Source organism: Danio rerio, chromosome 9, assembly GCF_052040795.2.
Source record: "Danio rerio strain M-AB ecotype USA chromosome 9, GRCz13ab, whole genome shotgun sequence".
Classification (NCBI taxonomy): domain Eukaryota; kingdom Metazoa; phylum Chordata; class Actinopteri; order Cypriniformes; family Danionidae; genus Danio; species Danio rerio.
Genome location: NC_141029.1, coordinates 41,137,362 through 41,162,461, shown reverse-complemented (window position 1 = coordinate 41,162,461; position 25,100 = coordinate 41,137,362). Strand labels below are relative to the sequence as shown.

Below are 25,100 nucleotides of genomic sequence, written 5' to 3'. Positions count from 1 at the left end.
CAATTAGTTTTTTGTTGGTGTCTGTAGTGCAGTAGCACAGTAATTAAGTAGTTAAAAACCTTATGATAATACATTGTTTAATGTAACGCAAGAAAAAAAATTAGACTGAATACAGCACAGGGCTGCACGATTAATCGTAAAAAGATAGCTTGAGAAACCCGTTCTCAAAGACTTATTTTTTGGGGTAGCACACATATTCTGAATGCCTTCAGCAGAAATAAAGTGAGCCATTTTAATCTAGATTAATTCCAAGATTACAGTGAGATTACAAACTCCTCACAGAAATGCCATCTGAGCCGAGGTTCGAACCAGCGACCTTCTTGCTGTGAGGCGACAGCACTACCTACTGCGCCACTACGTCGCTATATATATATATATACATAAATATATACACATTTGAAGTCAGAATTATTAACCGCCCTGTTTATTATTATTTTTTTGCCATTTTCTGTTTAACAGAAAGCAGTTTTTTTAACACATTTCTAAACATAATAGTTTTAATAACATATCTCTAATAACTGTTTTATTTGATCTTTGCCCTGATAACATTAAATAACATTTTACTAGATAATCTTCTAGTCGAAATAAAACAAATAAGACTTCCTCCAGACGAAAAAATATTTTCAGACATACTGTAATTTCCTTGCTCTGTTAGACATCATTTGGAAAATATTTAAAAAAGAATAAAATTCAAAGGGGAGCTAATATATATATATATATATATATATATATATATATATATATATATATATATATATATATATATATATATATATATATATATATATATGGTATAATTCACCTAGAAATGTAAATTCTGTCTTTATGTATTGACGTTATTGCGGCTGCGAATGACATGTGAGCTTACGCACAGTTTGTTTTGAATGATTTGTGAACAGAACCTGCATAGGCTGTCAATAACAGGTAATAAAGTTGTAAATAATGTTCAGTTTGTTGCACAGAACGATCGATTAAGAGCGGCGCGGGAAATATGATTTGCATGTATGTTTTATTTTCTCAGTGACGGCAACCATGACATGAACCGCACTCAGCAGTGAAAGTGAAACCAAAAGCGCACATCATTCAAATGATCATATTGCATTTTAGAGTTAAGATTATGAGAAGCACTTCATATGTGTTGTGATGAAAATAAATGTTAAACTGTGTCAGTATGACTACTCTAGTCTATATAATGTTATAATCCAAAAGTAAATCTGATAATGACATGTTTCATTTTAGCAGTGAGAAAAATGTTCTAATAATGTTGTCAATGACAGATTGCAAGCATATGTCTCAAACATAATAATTCAACTTCAGAATTATGAATAGTTGTATTATGATGTAATCACTTTACCGTGCATTAATGACGATCTGTTCAAGTTGAAGTCTTTACAAATTGTAGCATTTGAACAGATAGTAGTCTTACACATATACCTAATATTGTTGTTGTTGTTTTACCATATGTTTAAGGAATAAAACTAATAACGCCTGCTCATGTTAAGTTTTATTTTACATCTGCAGAATCGTGAGAAAATTGGGATCTTGATTTTAAGCAAAAAAATAATTAAATAATTAAATTAAAAAAATTATTAAAAATTAAAAAAATGTGATTATCATTTTAGCCAGAATCGTGCAGCCCTAATCCAGCATTATAGTGACAAAAGTATAAATAGGATGAGTTAATTTGCAGATCAAAACAGATCAACAGTAGTTTCAAACAAATTAAAACATGATTTTGTTTGAAATATGAAATGATAAATGAATAAAGGCCATATAAACAGCATAGAATGTTAAACAATACATCTAATGTACATTAAATAAGAAACAAAGCTATTTATAAGAATATAATTTTTGATATACACTTCTTGTAGCGTCCTACATTTCTTACACAGGCCTCAATTTTGACTGTATTTTACAGTAAAATTATGTGCAAGGTTAAATTAAGACATTTCTAACTATATATGGAAAGAAGCTTACAGATATCAGTTAACAAGTCTTCACTGTAATGCATACGAAATAATACCTATACAAAATCTGCATTTGATTGTTAAACAACCCAACTAACAACCCAAAAGCATCACACTAAACCAAACCAAACCAAACAACAGAATAACAACAAGTTAACAACTCACAGCATCTCAAGATTGTGTAAAGTGAGTTTTACACAAGCAAACGTCAGTCTTCCGTCATCTTTACACATTTTCACTTCAACAAACCTTCCACCCCTGCTGCTGCTGCTGTCATTTTCCTTTACTCTATGAACACATTGATTTGATCTTATTCATCTGAATCTCCCTCTTGTTTCCATACAAGAACAGAGTGTCTTGGGAATCCATTCAGTGCCAACCATCTACCATTTTAAATCAGCCATGTTTGTTCTCTCACACAGGAGAAACTCTGAAGCTTTAGTGTGGTTTGATACCCGGCAGCATTGCATGCACATGTTGCCCAACCTGCTTCTTATTTTCCCCCTCTGAAGGAAAAGATGAAAAGAATCCGATACCACTGATTATTCCATTTTTGAAATATTAACTTGCCAGACTTAATACATAATGCATGGCACCGTGATAAGGTTTGGTTTTAGCGTGTAAGCTTTGAAGAAACTTTGTCATGTTGTGTAAATAAACAATAATGCAGTGCTCACTCCGCTCACTTGATGAATGCAGTTTTTTTGTGTTCACTTTATTACGTTTTCATGTACTGTACCATTGTGTTTTTTTTTTTTTATTTAACACAAGCTGCTGAAGTATTGCCTCTTACTTTGTCAGATGCCTATTAAATGGATGGCCTTGGAGTGCATCCACTATAGGAAATTCACCCACCAGAGTGACGTATGGAGTTACGGTAAGAAGACTCTTCATTGCATTCAAATGTAATCATATTTAAGTATACGTATTTAAGTACATAAGTATTTTTTTAATGCAGTTTGGTCATTCACACACTTCATTCTTAAGCACCAACCTGACAGAATGTCTACAGGTTTAAAAAAAAAAAAAAATATATATATATATATATATATATATATATATATATATATATATATATATATATATATATATATATACTTGCTTTTCTTCCAGGAGTCACTATATGGGAGCTGATGACATTTGGAGGAAAGCCGTATGATGGAATTCCTACCCGAGAGATCCCAGACCTGCTGGAGAAAGGAGAGAGGCTTCCTCAGCCTCCCATCTGCACTATTGACGTCTACATGGTCATGGTCAAGTGTAAGGGAGAGTTATATGTCATATGATTATATATTTTCGAATTTGTGTGGTATTCTGATATAGAAGTTACAAAACAATGTTTTGTTTTCACTGTGGTTCTCTCAACCAAGTGTTCATTCTTCAAACCTCAATTAAATGATCTAAGTTGATTCGACAGATCCTGGATCTTTTGATCTTGATAACTGATCTCTGGATAATTTGGTTCTTGATCTTGATAACAGATCTCTGGATAATTTGGTTCTTCAATCATAAAATGTCTAGATCAGGTGTGTCCAAACTCGGTCTTGGAGGGCCAGTGTCCTGAATCTTTTACCTCCAACCCTAATTAAACACACCTGAACCAGCTAACCAAGCTCTTCCTAGGTATACTAGAAACTTCCAGGGAGGTTTGATGAAGGAAGTTGGAGCTAAACTATGCAGGACACCGGCCTTCCAGGACTGAGTTTGGACACCCATGATCTGATCTGAGATTGCTGTGTGTATTGTGAAGGACAGATCTATCAATTCTTAAAATCAAGATCAGCAGTGCAACAATTTGCTGACGGCACGACAGCGTAATGACATCATCTGATTAGTATGCAATAATTAATGCAGGTAAAATTATATCAATTATGTAGTAAATGGAAAAAACACACTTTTACATGTCAAGAGTATTTGCAATTTATTTAGTTTTACATTTAGTGTGGATTTTCGTTAGAAGGCCTAATTAAGTTTCTTAATAAATGGCAGCTTAAATGAATTTTGTATTTAAAAAAAAAATACTTTAAAATTAATTTAGCATTAAAAAAGTTAATTTTATCAAAATTACAAATATTGATATTTGTAAAGTTGTCTGCAACTTTATCAAAGCATTAAATCCCCAGCAAATTCCAAGGGGGATAGGTAGATATTTTTAAGCTATTTCACTATTATTTTCCCAAGTGTATATAACTACTACAGTAAGAATGTATCAGCATTCAGTACATAGTTCCTGGTCTAATCCTGTTTATATAAAATAAGCTTGCTCCCAAGCAGGTTTGAGCCAGATCTGTTGCTATGCAACAGCTCTCGGATAAGTGTTAAAGAACGAAACGATCCTGAATCATGTCAAATCGTCAACAATCAAATCCAGCTAATTGAATATTCCACATATGGGAAAACTAACAACTGATGCAGTCTCTAGCTAATAAGTATGGTGTCACTTATTGGAAATATTGTTGGTAAACTTGAATTAAAATATAAAAATTATACGAAAAAAAATGTATGTTACTGATCCAAATAAATGTTTGAATAAAAATAAAAGTTGATGCGTACATATAAATAAAACTATATTTTAAAAAGGAGAATAAATTAAAGCTAGTTCAGAATATTAACAAAATTGCTAAAAATGAAATAATAATTATTATGGCATTGTATTACAATACAAAAATAACAGTTAAAAAAAATGCCAATGATGGTGACATACTGTACATCAATATTGTACTTCAGTTTAAAAAAAGCGTTCTTACCTATTTCTCTTTTGCAATAATTTTAGCTGGCTATATACTGATTCCTCTTTTTCTGAAATGTTAAAAATTGGTTCCAGGGAAAATGGTGTAAACAGTGAGTTTTTAAAGCTATAAATAAATAGTTCTCATAAATGGCTGTAGAGGTACAGTAGTATTCCTACTTGAAACTGAAAAATAAAATAAAATACTTATACTTGAAAGCAAAATAAAGCACTTATCAGCAATTGTCAGGCTTCCCAAGTCTACGTGAAAAGCAATTTTACCTGATTCAAAAGGATTGTTAAAGAACATATTTAATAATTCTGTGCAAAATAATTTTGCATTAAAGACACATAAGTATGTGCATTATTATATATACACTCAACAGCCACTTTCTTAGGTACACCTTACTAGTACCTGGTTGGACCTGCTTTTGCCTTCAGAACTGCCTTAATCCTTCATGGCATAGATTCAACAAGGTACTGGAAAATTCCTCAGAGGGTTTGGCCCATATTGACATGACAGCAGTTGCTGCAGATTTGTCAGCTGCACATCCACGATGCAAATCTCCCCACCACATCCCAAAGGTGCTCTATTGGATTGAGATTTGGTGATTGTAGAGACCATTTGAGTACAATGATTCGCCCTTAATGGCATGGCAAGTTCCTGCTGGAAGTAGCCATCAAAAGATGGGTATACTGTGGTCATAAAGGGATGGACATTGTCAGCAACAATACTCGGGTAGGCTGTGGTGTTTACATGATGCTCAATTGTACTAATGGGCTCTGCCAAAAAAAATATCCCCCACACCATCACACCACCAGCAGCTTAAACTATTGTTAAAAGGCAGGATGGATCCATGCTTTCATGTTCATGCCAAATTCTGACCCTACCATCCAAATATCACAGCATGAATCTAGACTCATCAGAACAGGCAACGTTTTTTCAATCTTCTATTGTCCAATTCGCTGATTTGAAATTTGCGTTAACAGTTGGACAGGTGTGCCTAATAAAGTGGCCGGTAAGTCAGATTACATCACAAACCTCTCATTAGTGGAGTGCCTTAGTATTAGTTCAGTATTAGGTCCTCTTCCATTTATTATTTCTTATTTTCATTTTACACATTTTTTCTTATAAAAAATAATGAATCTATAAATATTTAATTTATATAAAATATATTTTTGTTGTAAATATATAGATATTTTTTATAAATAAACAAATATTTTTAAACCTCCATTGTTATGCTAAGGATACCTGTCTTCAAAGCCTAATTCAACACGGGGATTCAGGGATGGAGGAAAAATAATTACATTTTTGTGCCAATCAGTTGTGTTTGGGAAATGTTGGACTCAGAACCGTTTGTTAAATAACAGAAAGCTCCCTGCATTGTTTATCCATCGTGCTCTACTTTGCTGACTGAAGTTGTGCTGTGTGTGCCGCTCCAGGCTGGATGATAGATGCAGACAGCAGACCCAGATTTAAGGAGCTTGCAGCAGAGTTCAGCCGGATGGCAAGAGACCCACAACGTTACCTAGTCATCCAGGTAAGATTCTCAATGCTATTTATAAAGCACGTTGTTCACTGGTGTTCTGTACAACAATAAAATATATACAAATGCAAAGGATAAATAAAACATAAGTTTCATAAAAGTTATTACTCATTATGCTGATGCTCTCTGTGCCAGGGGGATGACCGTATGAAGCTGCCGAGTCCCAACGACAGTAAGTTCTTCCAGAGCCTGCTAGATGAAGAGGAACTGGAGGATCTGATGGATGCCGAGGAGTATTTAGTGCCACAAGCTTACAGTATTCCTCCATTGGCATACACAACTAGATCCCGCATGGATCCTAACAGAGTGAGTGCCAGTGCCAGATCACACACTCCAATACAATGTCTTTAGTTTCAGTAATTTTATATAGCACGCTCTGACTGAGACCGTTTATAGAGGAGATGGGACACTCATTGATCAATGAAATGAGGGAAATTGAAATGTTTAAATGAGGCGGCTCTTGTAGAAGTCCCATCTTCCAAATAAAGAACTAATTGGCATGCTTGGTCTTTATAACACTTCTTGACTAGTTTTGCAAAACTTTATTTAGATTGACCAGACTTAAAATATCCTGAATAAGCTATTAGTATATTATTTATTTACAACATTCCAACAAAGTTTTGCTGGCTTTACTTATTTTTATTGTGAATTACTTTTAAAAAAAAGTTTATTGAGAATTTATGTATTTAATTAATCAAACATGACTGCAAATGCCTTTACTGGATGTTCTTGCAAAAATATTGCATATAAAACCCAAACATGTAAGCAATAAAACTAAATGTATAAGCAATTTTTGAAATTCCCCCAATGAACAATATATACTTGTATGACTTTTCAATTAACTGACTTGGCTCAAAAGAGACTTTAGCATTTGTCATTGTTAAGTAGTCTTTCAAGACCATTAGATTACAATTACTTTAACTTAAAAGTTCTTTATTTCAATACTAATAAACTTTATACAAGCTTATAATTAATATAAATAAAAGTGAAGCTGCTTTCACAAAACTTTCTGTGCACATAATATCTATGGATGCTGCAGTGGTTGTTACAGGACATCACACTCTACAGTCTTTTTTACAGTAACAATTTAATGTATAACAACATATATAAGCAGTGTGCAAATTATACACTGACAATCAGGGGGGTCAACTTTTTCGGTAATGTTACTGTAGTTTGAGTAATACAAGCTTCAGTCATTGATGTATTTATTTAAATTACATCTAATTTATATATGTATTTAAGTGTTCAGTGTTTGAGGGATATTTAGTGTCTGACCTACAGTATCATCTGATTAGTTATTTCAGAGGTTACTGTAGGTCAAACTGTGCAAACTATGCATCTATTTGTACAGTATTTTAGGCTATTTTTTTGTATTGATACCAACACCAATTTACCTAAAGATGTCTGGTAAACACTTATGATTTGTATCTAGATCTGCCGGTTTAAGACTGATTTTTTTTTCTCGCATAAGCCGATTGGCTCGATTATGGATTCACAGTGGGATTAACTATTATAGAGGTGGTCAAATGTATATTTATATTATCTGATCTGTTATTATAATTCTTAACAGTATTATTCAAAATACAGATCAGAGTGAAATATTTTCTCACTAATAAAGAGCTGACAAACACACACACACACACACTTCCATTTTTTTGAGGTCTTTGTTTTGAGGTCCAGCGTTAATTAGAGGGGTAACATCCCCCCCCCCCCCCCAACCCCCAACCCCTTTGTAATTTGCACCCTGTATGTACATGAAACCACTTTATTTCATTGTAATGGGGCAATCCTTCACATTTAAATGTATGCTTTCTTTTTATTCAGCTCAGAGGTCATACCATGACATAACAGTCTTAACACATTTTTACATAATATGACCTCAGTGGACGGAGTTCACCAAGCTTTCAGCCATATGGGAAACTTCTGTACAAATTTACATTCATAATAAGTGGAAGTCATTGGAGTGAAAGGTAGCAAAACTCTTCCCCCTTATGCCCTAGATTTTTGTTTGGATAAAAAGTTTGTGGAAGAATCAATTCCAGACAAGGATATCAGATGAGCCTTGTCATAAATTGAAATATATCTTTAGTAGGCAAAGGACAAGAGGTCGTTGATGCATTGACACATACATCATGCATGCACACCTTCAAGTTTTGGGTATTTTGCACATATTTACATATTTTAGGATACCTTTTACATTTTAATGCACTTTTAGTTCTCACTCTATGAATCTCTATTTATTGCTTGTCTGAGGCTGAATTGAGTTTTCAGACAAGTCTATCGTCTAAGTGACGTTGACCTTGGGGTGGATGGATGCTCCCATGCGCATTTAAGTGCTACCCATGCACGCATCTCAAAAAATGGGCTCCATTTTCCTGCAGATGCTACAGATTCCCAGACTGAAACCTGTCTGCTATATGAAATCCTAAATGCAATGACAACAAAACTGCAAACCAGTCTCATTTATAGCAAAAATAATGTCCCTGTTGATGTTGTAGTGTAATGAAATTCAGAAATCCATCTTTTTTTTATTTACAGGTCCTAATTTGACTTAGAAATTTTCTAAGCAGCAGTGTTTTTGTGATATATATATATATATATATATATATATATATATATATATATATATATATATATATATATATATATATATATATATGTATATATATATGTATATATATATATGTATATATATATATATATATATATATATGTATATATATATATATATATATATATATATATATATATGTATATATATATATATATATATATATATATATATATATATATATATGTATATATATATATGTATATATATATATATATATATATATATATATGTATATATATATATATATATATATATATATATATATATATATATATGTATATATATATATATATATATATATATATATATGTATATATATGTATATATATATATATATATATATATATATATATATATATATATATATATATACGTATATATATATATACATATATATATATATATATATATATATATATATATATATATATATATATATATATATATATATATATATATATATATATATATATATATGTATATATATATATATATATATATATATATATATATATATATATATATGTATATATATATATGTATATATATATGTATATATATATATGTATATATATATATATATATATATATATATATGTATATATATATATATATATATATGTATATATATATATATATATGTATATATGTATATATATATATATATATATGTATATATATATATATATATGTATATGTATATATATATATATGTATATGTATATATATATATATATATATGTATATATATATATATATATATATATATATATATATATATATATATATATATATATATATATATATATATATATATATATATATATATATGTTTACCTGTTAAGTGAGAGGGATAAATTAAGTCAGCCTCAAATATGTGTGCCTATAATGGGCTTCATGCATCCCATTGCAATTCAGTTTTTGGGTCTTGTCTGTTTATTATTTCAATTTTGTATTTTGGCCACATTTTACAAAAAAATATTTCTAAATGTCGATTATTATACAAATAATCTGTCTACAAAGTCTGATTTAACACAAGGATTCATGGATGTATGAAAAATAATTGGTCACACTTTATTCAATGGTTTGTTGAATTTAATTTACATTGCATCTACAGTCATTTTTATTAGATTATAAGTAGAGTGTTAGGTTGGGGTCAGTGTAAGTTGACATGTACTTGCAAGGTTTCTTATAGTCAATTAAATGTCTGTTGAAGAACAGTATTAACATATATTAAGCAGACAGTCTACTAATACTCAAATGGACAATCAAAATAAAGTGTTACCAACTAATTATTAAAAGAAGAGTTTAGTAGATGTTTTCCACTGTCAGATGTTACATATTTCCAGAATGAAACCTGCTGTAGAAATAGTAAATCATAAATACGATGATAAAATTAGAAGCCTCAATCATGTCGCTAATAACGTTCCTGCTGTTGATAAAGCGTAATGAAATCTGAAATAGATATATTTGTCATTTCATTATTTACATGTGCTAAATTGACTTGGAAACGTCCAATGCAGCGTGGCTTTTGTTATGTGAATTAAGAATGTGAAGTGAGGGAGAAAAATGAAACCACCCTCAAATACGTGTCCCTAAAATCCCATTCGGCTCCGTACATCCCATTGCTAGTGGCGTACCTCGGAGTTTAGTTTTAGGGGCCTCTTCTGATTTCTTTTGGTTTTTCTTTTGCATTTTTGCCATTTTTTTAAAATATTATATATATATATATATATATATATATATATATATATATATATATATATATATATATATATATATATATATATTTTTTTTTTTTTTTTAATTTATTTATTTATTTATTTTTTTTTTTAATGGACTCAGCTATGCACAGCTAGGGCTCTATTTTGACAGTCCATGCGCAAAACGGAAAGCGCAGGGCGCAAACGCATTCAGGGTGTGTCATAATCCATATTTCATAATTTAAGGATGGAAAAATCCTCATTGCGCTGTGGTACATGGTCTAAAAGAGTCGAGTTTATTTTATTAATGAGTTATAGGTGTGTTCTGAGAATAAACCAATCAGAGTCTCATCTCCCATTCCCTTTAAGAGCCAGCTGCGTCGCGCCATAAGCACATTTGCTATTTACATGACGTAAAGTAAGTTCACTTCCGCTTTTGCTCTCGTAAATAGGGAAACCTTTACGCACAGACATCAATTAGCCTATAAATAATTAATTTCGTTTGTTAAGCGCAAAGATTTGTTTCAAAACTATTTCTAATATTCAGTTCTAATTTCCACCAAACGAATAAATGAACAATAATAACGAAGTGTGCTCAAAATACTGAGTTATTTCCAAATACACCTGCTATGCCCCATATTGTATAAAATCTGACAGGTGGATAAATCTAAGCTTGTTTTTAATAAAACAAATATAAATATGGATATAATAAATAATACTGCTAATAATGATAGCAATTTTACAAAAGCAAATTGAATAAACTGAAAAAGCCTCCCGAGATGAAGGATTCAAGGTAGTGGTTTTTAAATTCATGTAAGCTAGAAAATAATATGTTTTGTAATATTTTAATTCTTTATATTTATATCCTATATGTCCTTATCATATCATATATATATCCTAAATATTTTAATTTTTTTCATATGTAAAGATATTTGCGTATTGCTCTACATCTTATGTGTATTAAGCAGCGTGTAAGCCAGGTGCACTCTGCGCCGGACTTTAGACCGGGTTTGTTCTGGTCTAAAGAAAAGATTATTACAGTTTCTCAAAATAGCAACGCGCCAAAACACGCCTGCTTTTTTAGACCAGCACGCCTATGGGCGCACATATGTGCGCAAATGCATTTGCTATTTAAAGAGCGAAAAAAGACTCTTGCGCCAAGCAGAAACTAGCAAACAAGTATTGCGCCACGCCTTGCGCCACATTGCACCGGGTGTATGATAGGGCCCCTAGTGTTTTTCAGCCAATGATAAACTTCCAGTGAAAGCTTAATGTGACTTATTAATTTTATAAGGTTTCTTTTTACAGCAACAATGTTGTGATGTAATTACAATACGCTCAGTTAAATAGACTTAAGCATTCGTTTAGTTGTTCAAGCATAAAATGAGATGAAAGCCCATTTAAACGCAAGCATCGTCAAGATGAGTAGAGCGCAGAAACTCCATTGAAAATACTGGGGTTAAATAAATTGTCATATTTTAAAGACCTGGTTCGGGGAAATGGAATTTAATGCAGTGCTTCTTGTCCGGTCGGAGACCCACTTTATATTATATACCTTTCAGGCAGTGAAGATCACTGATTTTTTTTAAGAAATCAGACCTTAAAGATGGCAATTTTATAAATGAAAGAGTTCAGCGGTAGTGCTGGTAGAAGCTGGCTAAAATTAAAAAGTCTGTCTGCATATACCCTATTGTTATGCTGATGATAGCTGTCTAAATAAATATTACACTTGTGCACCAATCTGCAGTGATTGGTAGACGTTGGACCTTTTCTACAAATTTCCAGAATGAATCATGTCCAATAGGAAATCATAAATGCAATGATAACAAAACAGGACACCGGTCTCATTCATGAAGCAAATAATGCCCCCTTGTTGATGAAGTGTATGGAAATTCAGAAAAAAAAAAATATATATATATATAATATATAATTATTATGTACAGATGCTAATCTGGCTTTTTCTTCTTTTGAAATTTCCAATGCAGTGGCATTTTTGTGATATGAATCAAGGTTTCCCTTTGGAGTAAGGTGGAAAATGAAGTCACCCTCAAATATGTGTGCCTATAATGGGCTCCATGCCTGGGCTTTCATTACAGAGGCATGCCAGTGTAAATAACTGGGTCCTCACTAAAGCGAAGATGATATTTGCCCATAGACAGGAAGTCCAGAGTGGGTATTTGCTCTGTGTTAGTCAGCCATGAGCATGTTATTAACTGTTGGTGTGTGCGCTGGCAGTGGGAAAGAAAAAGCAATTGGGATGCAGCTTGAACAGCTCTTAACTGTAACTTAGAAAGACAAAATCTTAGGGTTCAATCAGTCTTTGCCAGAGACTTGGAATGGATTTAGTGAGGGTGTGAGCGTGTGGGAGGGGCGGGTGTGATGAAATGTTTCCTCTTTCCGCCTGGACCGTGTTTGCTAAGCATGTGTGCCATTTTGCATTCTAACTTGCGTTTTGTTTTCGTCTAACTGGGAGTGAAAAGAGACTGAGTGGTATGAATATCAATGAGGGACATCAATCCTTCAGAGCCTCTTTGGAACATTACAGAAATCTTTTGCCTGCAGTTTGCCGTATAAACTGAGCTTTGGGAAAACAAAACTCTGCCAAATAACTCAAACAGCGGATTGCGAAATTAACTCAAATTCATCACAACTGAAAAGGTTTTGAAGTTTGAGCATAATGAAAAAGCAAATCTTTGGCGCGTTTGGGTATCAGATCTGCCTTGGTTTCTGAATTGGAAATTTAAAAGGGAAATTGGGTGGGAAATTTATTTTTCAGGTTTGGTATCAACATTAACAACTTTTTAAAATGTAAACCACCCAGTACTTGAAACTGTACTGGCTCAGTGGTAAGCACTGTTGCCTCACAGAAAAAAAGGTTGCTGATTTGATTCCCGCCTGGGTCAGTTGGCATTTCTGTGTGGAGTTTGCATGTTGTCCCCATGTTGGTGTGGGTTTCCTCCGGGTGCTCCAGTTTCCCCTAGAGTCTAAAGACATGCGCTACAGGTGAACTGGATAAACTAAATTGGCCTAAGTGTATGTGTATGAATGAGTGTGTATGGATGTTTCCCAGTACTGGGTTGCAGCTGGAAAGACATCCACTGTGTAAAACATATGCTGGATAAGTTGGCAGTTCATTTTGCTATGGCGACCCTTGATGAATAAAGGGTAGGGGTGGGTACCAAAACTTGGTACTTTATTGGTACCGGGGCTAAATTATAAAAGACCGAAGTATTGATAAGCACTGACGTTAACGGTTCTGCTATCGGTACTGCATAATTATTGCTAAATAAACATGACTTGCAGTAGCATAATTTAACTGAGCAACCTTTTCTTATTCGTGATATTTGATATTCGCCTGCTCAGTTGGCAATCTTACTTGAGAAATGCTCGTGTTTTTACCCAATAGTACAATGGCAATGCGTCAAGTATAGAAGCCTTCACAGTTTTTGGCTGTGCGTGTGCACTCAGTTGAGACTCGCGCTAAGAGCACACACAACTCGTAAGCTTGCGAAGTGATGGAGAGAACCAAATAGGTTGTATTTCTTGAGTGGACACCAGCAATGCCCGTTGCAACAAGTTGTTTTCTTGTATAAGCGCAAACAAAAGTAATCTGGCTAAGCATCTATCAAAAGTGCATTAACTGCAGAAAGACAAATAAAAAGTTTTTGACTGCCTAGCTAAAGGTACATCATCCGCATTGTTATGCTAGCAGTCAATCACATAAGGTCCCTCTAAATTAGTATAATTTTAATAGTTTAATAAACACACACATTTGGTTACATTAAAAACATATTTCCTTCTGCAGTTGTCCAAATAAATCTTAAACATTAAAAATGCCTTTTACATTACTGTATTTATAATGCAGCATTTATAATGCAAATTTAGCCAGTAAATAATCTTATAATACACTACGCTTATTAAGAAATTATATGTTCATTATATTTTTACATTGATAACTCCCAAAAACTCATATATATGATAGTGTAAATGAAAAATCTTAAACACTATCTGATTATTTAACTGCATTTTGCAACTCAAAGAGGGTATTTTTAACTGCAGGGTACACTATAAACCAAGAAAGATCCTGACTTCTGCGAGAAAAGTCAAACATGTTGATTTTTCTCCAGAAGAATGGTTAAAAACTGAGAGTTATTTTCCTTCAAACCATTCTACATGCTTTTACTGAAAAAAAGATTTATTTGTTTTACAATTATTAGTTTTGTTTTATTTTACATAAAAAAATGTAATAATCAAATTAAGTGTTGTTAATTCTGTCAATGTCAATGTTTTTTTTAATTATTATTAAAAAAACTACTACAAAAAGTACCTATTAGAGAACTGTTAAAGTACCAAACCAATAAGTGGTATTGATAAAAGTAGTAATATCTTTAAAACTTTAACAATACCCATCACTAATAAAGGGACTAAGCCGAAGGACAATGATTGAATGATGTGAATCTCCATCACCACCACATCCCAATGATGCTCTTTTACATTGTGATCCAATGACTCTAGAGGCCATTTGAGTAAACTGAACTCAATGTTCAAGAAACGCTAATAAAGTGTGTAAACTACATCACTTAAATTCCAGAAAGAATGAAAAAAAATTGCTGTGATACAGTTATGGTTTCTACAGTTACAGTGACATAAAATCTTTTCAGTGACATGGCATTTTAAGGATACTGCCCACACCTCTCTCCTCTTCTATAAACTAATAATCTGTCCGGCTGCACCTTCCATCACAGCAATGAGCTCCAGACTGCGCAAAGAGCATTGCTGGGGAAGACAGGATGGAGAAAGAGAAAAAGAAATGAGACGGGGTTTTGTGCTTAGTGGAAAGGTAGAGGTGATGTCAAAAATGTCAGCGGTAAAGAAAAGTGAGGAAACAGACATTAAAATCAGGCTGTAGCGTTTCTCTGAGCAGACAGAACACCGGCTAACTTACTGCCATTCTGCCATGACATCTCTCTAAGAGGTTTAGTGCAATACTTTTTATGTATATGGCAATGTTTATGTGTTTGGTCTTGGCGGCATAGAGCTGCTGCTGCTGCTGCTGCTACTGCTTTGATTATTAGTGCAGAGCAAGTTCTGGAACTTGTTACTCCCAGTATATTTATGGACATGCCATAAATAACACAGTGATACTGCAAAATCCCATACATGAACCCCCATAGCAGATGGAATAAATGCTTTACAAGATTACTCATTCTTAATGTTATTAAATACATGAACTAAAATTAACAAATGAACCATTTTTATTCTTAAGTGTTACCAAAAAAAAACCAATGTAAAGTTCTGCAGCAACCCTGCTACCATACTACTTCATTACAAAGAAGTTCACAAAGACAGGCAGAAGGAAAGAGTCTGAGGATTAGGAAGAAGAAAAACAAATATTTTAATTGTGATGAGATTTCTAATTGCACCAAGAGAATTGTGTTCCTACACCCTCATCTGTTGATTCGCTGTTGCCAAGTTTTCATTAAATCTCATAAACTGTATTAATATCTGGAGTCTCGATAGCATAAAATATTTGCCTCTATTGAAGTGTTTAATTGTGAAGCAAACAGGGCTAGATCACTCCGGAGATTCTAAAAGGCTTGCCTGTGTTTCTGCAGAACCAGTTCGCCTATCAGGACGGCAGCTTTGGCATGGAGGACATGATGGCCACTATCCCGCGGGTTGTGGCTGTGTCTGCAGTCAGTCCAGGCTGCTCCACTCAGAAGCAATCGAAGGGCCAACAGGGGGCCTCAGGCTCCTCTGAGGCGTTTGAAGACAGCCGCTGTAATGGCACTCTCAGGAAGAAGGCTTCACCCAGGGCGAGCACTGGGGACGACAGCAGCGGCCAACGCTACAGTGCAGATCCCACGGTGATACTGTGTGAGCATGGAGCAAGAGCCGAAACCGACCAGGATGGATACATGAGCGCCATGCAGGACAAAAAGCCCTCAGGTAGTTGAAGAATAAAACTGGAGCAAGCAGGAATCATTGATCTAAGAGAGCTCACATAGAGATCTGTTATGCTTTTTTTTACACTTGATATTATTTATCTAGTGTTAGCAACGCTGGGTTGTCTTTGTTCAATGATTCACGCTGTTTGTGCTTTTATTTGCTTGGTTATGATTAATACTGTGCAGATTTGTTTTGAGCTTTTGCTTGTAAACCCTGCATATTTACAGGGTTAATAATATTGGATGAACAAATTTATCAAGCCAGTTTTAATAACAGCTTGTCCATCTGTGTTCATTTTACTCGTTACTGTTTTAAAGGCATAGTTCACCAAAAATGAATATGCTGTCATCTGTGGCATATCTTAATGTTTTTTCCAAAGCTGTGAGACTTACTTTCCTTTGTGGAACACAAAATAACATGTTTTTAGAAAAAAAACGTTTGCTTTTAGGTTTGCTGCAAACCAAACCAATAATTATTTTTTTTTATCATTGCTTCAGTTGTATGAAAAAAAAAAACTGAAGCATTTTAAAAATAGTTTGTGATATTTTCTCAAATTAGTTTGTTTCACAAATTATCAAAGGTCGTCATACATTAAACAATGACTTTATTTAAATGATGTAAATATTTAGTTTGCACTTTTGTTTGATCTCTTTAAGTCTTATGAAATAGTATTTTCAAAGGAAAAAAGAAAGCGTGGCTATGTATGCCATTACTTTGATTGTTTGTTTCCCAAATCGTATTTTACATTTTGATAAATTGATAAATTGATGATGCATTGAGGAATTGGTTATAAACATTTTTTGTATTAAAATATTACATAAAATAATATGCATCCCAATTGTAAGAGCAACTAATAAAAGCTTGACTTGTAGTTGATCATTTGGAAAAGTGGCAGAAGGTAAATATTTCCAATGAATCATCTGTTGAACTGCATCCCAGTCATCACAAATACTGCATAAGACCTAATGGAACCTGTATGGACTCAAGATTCTAACAGAAATCAGTCAAGTTTGGTGAAGGAAAAGTCATGGTTTAGGGTTACATTTAGTAAGGGGGCATGAGAGAGATCTGCAGAGTGGATGGCAACATCAGCAGCCTGAGGTACCAAGACATTTTTGCTGCCTATTACATTACAAACCACAGGAGATGGCAAATTCTTCAGCAGGATAGCGCTCCTTCTCATACTTCAACCTCCACATCAAAGCTCTTGAAATCAAAGAAGGTCAAGGTGCTCCAGGATTGGCCAGCCCAGTCACCAGACATGAACATTATATATATATATATATATATATATATATATATATATATATATATATATATATATATATATATATATATATATATATATAATCGTCCTGTAAGAATGCTTTCTTTGCCATTCCAGATGACTTTATTAATAAGTAATTTGAGTCATTGCAGAGATGTGTGGATGCAGTCACGTGTCCTGTAGCTTCAGTTGTGTCTGTCAGCAATCATGGGGATCTAGGCCAGGTGTGTGTGTGGTGCATGACTGGATTTGTAGTCCATAATGTGGTGGATTTGTAGTTCTCCAGCAAACTGCATGTATTTTGATCAAACAAGTGTAATTAAGAGGCCTTTGCTTTTCATATAAGCCACTTCTGATACCAAATGATCAACTAGAGGTCAAGTTATTATTTGTTGTTCCTAAAGCTTGGATAGGCGACAAGACATTGGTCAGGTAGTGTATAGTAATTGAATTACTAAATTAAAATGCTTACAGATTTTCCTCTTTATAGTGCTTGTAAAAGTTTCTGTAATTGTTATGGTTCATGCATATTTAATGAGAAAAGTTTCAAGCCAGTTTTGTTAATACACCAATGCAGAAATAATACACTCTTTGTGCAATGTAACTTAATCTATTGTAAGAACTGGGAGGAAAGCCTATTAGTTTAACTCTACGAACCATGCTAAACAACTAATCATTATATTTTTTCACACTGTTTACTGTAGCTACAGCACACCAAACCAAGGTTATTTACCTCTAAAGCAACGGTAGACATTTTTTTAGGCGCAGTTTTAAAATGTCACTCTTAAAGGTTGCTCTTTTTTCATGCACTGAGGCAGAAATCTTTTCTTCACTTAAATTCACAAACTTTTTTCAGTTATATCCATATCTATATTTTTAAGTTTTAATTTTTTTAGAGGTTTGTTAATATACCAGTCACCGGATTCATGAAACATTTTCTACCTACAAATATGAATATCATTTTTAGGCTATAGATGATATGATTTTGATTTATGAAGTGAATAAAAAAAAGTATCCACTGAAAAAATATATTTTTGCTGTGGAAAATATGCTAATTAGTTCAAATGTAATTAGATAATTTCTCGTTTGCATGTTTAAACAACATTTCAGAAAACATGCTAGACAAAATGATTGTCTTTATGTACTCATTAATCAACAGAGGTGATTATTCAAAATGACATCTATTAGTTAATTAATATGATTACCATTTTACAGCATCTTGTCTTAACTAAGTTTTTAAGATTGAATGAAAAAAAAACACTAAAGCTTGGCTATTTTGCATTAATCTTTGCACAGGCTCACAAGTAAATTTGTGCCTTAAATAATAATTACTACTTCTCTAATCTAAAAGTTCAAATTATTAGAGTTATTAGCTTGCACTGTACATGGACTCTAGCATTTACATAAAAAAACGAGTATACTTTAGACTTAAAGAAAAGGACGTAGATTAGTTCTTGACATTGGTGGGGACATACATCCCTAAAGCACATACATTGAAGAGCACGAATTTAGTTTTTTGCTTTTAAAAACAGGAATTTAGTACTTAATAATATAAAATAAACACTTAATAATGCAAATAGCAATCAATTCCCATGCTGCAAAAGTCAATTTACGTGATTTTACTGCAGTTGGCCTTTGGGGAGGTATGAATGCAAATAAATTTGGAGAGGTGTGGGACACAATTTAACTGTTATTATTGTTTTTCATAATCATGTAGGCCAAAACCTTAACCGAATTTCAATTAATTGCACAGTCTTGGTTAATAGTATTAGAGTGAACTCATAGCGAACTTGACTTTGTGCACGTGTAAGGGTTGACAGAGAATTATTTTATTTTGAAGTCGATTAAATTATTGGTTTGGACATTTTAGTAATTAGTGGATATTGGTAGTCCCCTTCGTCCATGCCAATTCTACGCCTTTGTTAAAAGAGATACTTCATACAAAAATATCAAAGCTGACACCATTTACTCACCCTTTACATGTTGCAAACCTGTTTGACTTTCATTCTTATGCCGAACACAAAATAAGATATTTTGAAGCCTACAACCATTGACTTCCATAGTATTTGTTTTCCTTACTTCGTGTAACCCCGCCGGTCCTACACCACCCAACCCGCTCCAAGCTGGTATTGAACCGCCAACCTTCCACATGGGAGTCGGTTGCTCTACTAAGGAGGCTAAAGACCATGGCCTCTAGTGTTTGTCGCTAGAGCACCTTTAGAGGTCAGAGGAGTGAGGTTTACCTGAGCAGCACTTACTAGCTGGCCTCTGTTACATATAGAAGTCAATTTCCTACAGGTTTATATCTTTCTTCAAAATCTCTTGTTTAGTGTTCAACAGAATAAGGAAACTCTTAAATGTTTGGATCCACATAAGGCTGAGTAAATAGTGTGTACATTTTCACTTTTGGGTGAGCTAATCCTTTAACAAATACTTCAGCAATTATCTTTGCAGACAGAACCTGAATTAACAATCTTTAGGACTTCAGAGAGTTATATGCAGAGGAAAAACTAAGATCAATGGTAGTCAGCCTTACCTTAGAACACAATGTTCTCAGTCTGCTCACCTCTTCTTATCTTCCTGCTCTTTCTTTTCTATAACAGATTTTCTCAATCCTGTGGAGGAAAACCCCTTCGTCACCCATCGCAGAAATGGAGAGGTCCACACTTTGGAGCGAGGCTACCACAGCACCTCCAATGGGCAGCCCAAGTTGGAGGATGAGTACGTTAACGACCCGCTGTACCTCAACACCTTTCATAACACTGGGGAGAAGAGTCATGATGCTTTAAGGAAGAACGGAGTCCCTGTGGTGCACACAGCTGCGGCAGCAGCAGCAACAGTAGCAGCAGCGAATACCATCACAGCCAACAACCATACCCTTTCCCAAACCATGCAGCCAGCTGCATCCAGTGCCCACATCACAACACAGCCCCTCTACCAAGGCAAACCAAGCATCTCCACCCTCTCTGGCCACACTCTTCACTCCGCCCATCCTGGACACGCTCTTCACCCAACGCACACTCTCCATCCTGCTCACACCGGAACCATCAAGGCCGACTTAAAGGCCAAAAAGACATTTGACAGTCCTGAGTACTGGCAGCACAGTCTTCCCCCTAAGGCTACTCTTCACAACCCGGAGTATCTGCAGGACTGCAGCACACGCTTTTTCTACCGGCAAAATGGTCGAATCCGACCTGCGGTGGCCGAGAACCAGGAGTATCTGTCTGATTATGCGCTAAAACCGGGTACTGTGTTGCCACCGCCTCCATACCGCCAGAGGAACACTGTTGTGTAGCAACAACGGCCAAGACAACGAAGGAAAGAAGGAGGTAAAGAGAGAGTCACTCTGGCTCTCACACCAGCATCCCAATCTCTAAACTGGATTTAACACCCAACCTCCTACAACCTGGAACTGATCCGCTTGAGTGAACTTCTCCTCCAGAGGCAACGGTCACAGATGGCCACGTCAGTCAAACCTCCTCTTCCTGCTTGTCTCTTCTCAACATTAAAACCTTTGACCTCCCAACTTTTGGAAACAACGAAACTCTTCCTGACGTACGGTAGACGTTACGCTCATCTTATTGAAAGCAAGTACTGACCGAGGAACACTTTTTGTGCAATTCCATTGATTTTGTTTTGGTTATTTGATTTTCGAGCTATAATATGATCTGTTGTAATTTATGACTTTAGTTAGCGTAGTTTAGCACTTCATGAGACAGATGCAAAGCCTGGAAGTATAATTCTGGGACAAGAGAGCCTAAAGGGTCGCTATTAATTGAGGCAGACCTGTCTGTATGCTATTATATACAACAAATTGTGTTCATTGTAATGTGATGTCAACTGCGACCTTCACGTATGGCAGGTCTTCAAAAGAGTGTATCTCCATTCATTTGTTTTTATTTGCTCAAACAAGACACCATGTATTACTTCTATCGAGCCGCTCTTTCCTCATTCTGTTTTGTAAGACTGGAACACTTTCCGACTGCTCTACTGTATACCAACACGTGATGAAGAGAAACACTCCATGATGAGAACAGTATCAGCTCGCATATGAACGAGACGGTACAACAGCTTGCCACAAAAAATCAATAACTTCATAAAAGCTGATCTGCAACAGTCTACTGTAATAACATTTTTATTGTCGATCCAGCCAGCATTGATCCGTACGCTCATGGAGTTGTCACCTTAAGGTAGCCTTCCTCAGTTTGTCATTTAATGTGTGGAACGAAAAACCCAGATCGGGTCTACCTTGAACTTTCAAAGCTAAAATCAATACTAGCGACTGAAAGCGCAGGTGGATGTATGGCAGAGAATGGATATTTACACAGCTACTGAGGCCCAGGTTTGCACGAAAGACTTAACAGCAGACAACGTCTGGATCATCATCTGAAATGGCCGGAAAACTGTTATAATATAAACTTTATACACGTGCGATTGGAGATGTTTGTTTGCAGCTTTTTCTAGCTGGGTTCAAACTGCAACAGTGGGGGATATTTGGAAGTCAAGATGATGGTGGTACCATCAAACAATATCGTGAGGAACAAATGACTGGAATATTTGCCCTGAGGTCAGAAATGAAACTCAAATCTGTCATCTCAAGTTGAGCCGTCTCCCATAATGACTTTTCTGTAAGAAGCATCTCATGAAGATACAAGTTTAGGATAATAATGCAGAATATTCCTCAAATGGTGGAAACCATCTTTGCTACATCTTACATCCCGCTTTCTAAGGCCAGATTTGTGTATAGTTTTGAACACTGCCAGTCACTATGCTTTTCTGGTGAGAGAATATTAATAATAATAATAATAATGTTGTGTTGCTGGTTTGGAAATGTTAAATTGTTTTATAGCACTTAACAGCCTGGCACAGCCGCACCAACGGCAATGACTGAATTCTCATCTATTATAGCTCACATGACCATAGCAAACATCACCCACCCACAGTTTTTTTTCCTTTGTATGACTTATTTTTTTGTTTATTTTGTGCTTATGAATATGAAAGTTTACGGTTACGTGGAGCACTTTAATTAACGAACGTACAAAGATTGAGCGCAGCTCTTTTCATTGAGGGTACTGCTGTTCCCATGTGATAACAGATTAGACAGATGACATTTTTGGCTCACCATTGGAAGCAAAATCAGGGAATGTTAGTGAAGCGCAGCAATTTTGCCAAACACAGATGTTTACTAATTGAAGTATTTATCTCTAACTTTAAAAAGAAAGCAATTAGAGCAGCAGCATTTTAGGTGCAGTAAATGATTACCTATAACAATAATATTAGACACCTTTATAGAATAAAGCTGATGCTTTGTTTTAGCTCCTATAGTGTTTGGAAAATAGTTCTAAAGTACGTAAAGAGTATTGAAATATGGCCAAATTATATTTTTATTCATTTATATTCACTCAGTTTTGTATTTATGACAAACCCAACAAGGAGAAAGGCTTTTTAAATAGTTTTTAGGTTAGGTTTAGTTGAGGTTATGAAAGCCCAAAGAAGTGAAACCTTCATAAAAACCCTCGTGTATACTCTTATCAAGAGGGTTGAAGCTTTCGATGAACTATTGTGGGATGAATAATCTTTCTCTGAATCAAGATAAAAGACATATATGTGCATATGCTACTGATAACGTCATCGTAGATCAGGGTGTCTGAATATCCAGATATGTAGCAGCTGCTGTGAATACAGGGTGGGTAAAGATCTGGTAAAGTGAGGAACAACTTGACTAAAACGCCGGGAAAAGGATCCTCAAATAAAAGGAAGATGATTTGCGAAGGCGTTCGCCATCAGAGACTGTTAGCAAATGGGACTTTGGAAACATTTTCATGTTGTAGGAACTCTGGGAAATGGGGTTTGAATGGAGCACAAACATTCTGTCTCGCCGCACATTGTTCACTGCTGACTCACTTTTAGCAGAATCTAGAAGAACACGAGACAGACGTCTTGACATGAACTTGAGTAAATATTCCTGAAGGGGCAAGGAGATTATGTGAATGGTGGTGAGATACTGTTGAAGGCTTTTTTTTACGTTGCATTAAAAATCTGAGGGTGAGTTCACTAAGAATGAATTGCTGCTGCTGATAGTGTTGTTTATTTGCACACAAGGCTGATTCATCAAAACCATTATGTAGAAAAGGTAACAATACGTGGCCACAAAATGTGCTAAATTCAGTGTTTACATCCAAATCTTACAGATCTTGGTTTTGGAAAATGGAGAAAAGTTTAAACTCCAGCACTGCAGTTCAGACACTTCTGTTTGTCATACAATCAGCATTTGAATTTATCAAGTCAATCATCCATGTGATTTTTAGCCAACTGAGAGCACCTTTTCTGTGCTCATCTAAAAAAGCATAGCTGTGGGAGCTTGAGAGCTTGGTTTATTGGGATGCAGTGTTTGATCAGGCCTGAGGGGTTTAGGTGATTTGACCATCATCCCAATACCAAAATGCAGAATTTGTCAGTTGTTTGTCTCTTACATGAGCATTCTATATTGCCTGCTTTGTCATTATAGTGTATAGTGTATTCTTAACATTTGACCTAAAATTGAAACTCAAAATGGCCAATAAAAATGTGTCAAGCACCAAAAGCAGCATTTATTATACAAAAATATAATCATCCCTGAATTTTTAGATGTCTTTTTTATAAGAGAGGCTGGAAAATCGTGAAACACCTCAATATTATTAATATTATTATGTATCATATTGTTTAGATGGACAGATTTATTTTTCTCGCAACTAAAATATCATAGTACGATGCAGTGACAAGTGTTTCTTAAAACCATACTTTCTTTATTGCAGATCCATAGTTTGACCCACATTAGTTATAATGTAAAAAGTCCATAATGACTTTCTAAACGGGGTGGAGTAACAACTTCTTTAGAGAAAAAATTATTAATAAAAATTATTAATACAAATTATTAATTATTATTATTATTATTATTATTTTTAAGTGGGATATTTTTATTTATATATATATATATATATATATATATATATATATATATATATATATATATATATATATATATATATTTATTTATTTATTTATTTATTTTTATTTCCCACATTTAAACCACTTCAGAAATCTAACCAACAGGCCCATGTAATATACAGTACAGATACATTTCTTAATAATAACCTATTTTTAAAGCATTAACGTATGCTACATATTTTTGTTTTCACAAGCTTTGGAGATGTGAATTCAGCTTTTAAATAATAGGTCACCTAAAGCTTTCATCATGAGCCACGGCTGCGTTCAAAATGACATAAAACATTCCAAGTTTAAACATTAGACCATTCAAAAGGAATAGGGCATAGGGGGGATAACTG

General features: G+C 34.3%; 1 protein-coding gene across 8 annotated transcripts in view; it reads left to right on the top strand.

Moving 5' to 3' along the window:
* Nucleotides 1–23,840, top strand: part of erbb4b (erb-b2 receptor tyrosine kinase 4b) — a 655,930-nt gene extending 632,090 nt beyond the window's left edge. For all 8 annotated transcript variants that reach the window (XM_087268193.1, XM_087268191.1, XM_087268190.1 and 5 more), the window contains 6 exons: nt 2,769–2,844; nt 3,081–3,227; nt 6,139–6,236; nt 6,378–6,548; nt 16,175–16,508; nt 20,379–23,840. In XM_087268193.1, coding sequence (XP_087124319.1) covers nt 2,769–2,844; nt 3,081–3,227; nt 6,139–6,236; nt 6,378–6,548; nt 16,175–16,508; nt 20,379–21,070 — 1,518 coding nt within the window. In that variant the 3' untranslated portion in view covers nt 21,071–23,840. The remainder of the gene's footprint in view (nt 1–2,768; nt 2,845–3,080; nt 3,228–6,138; nt 6,237–6,377; nt 6,549–16,174; nt 16,509–20,378) is intronic.
* Nucleotides 23,841–25,100: the final 1,260 nt, after the last annotated feature.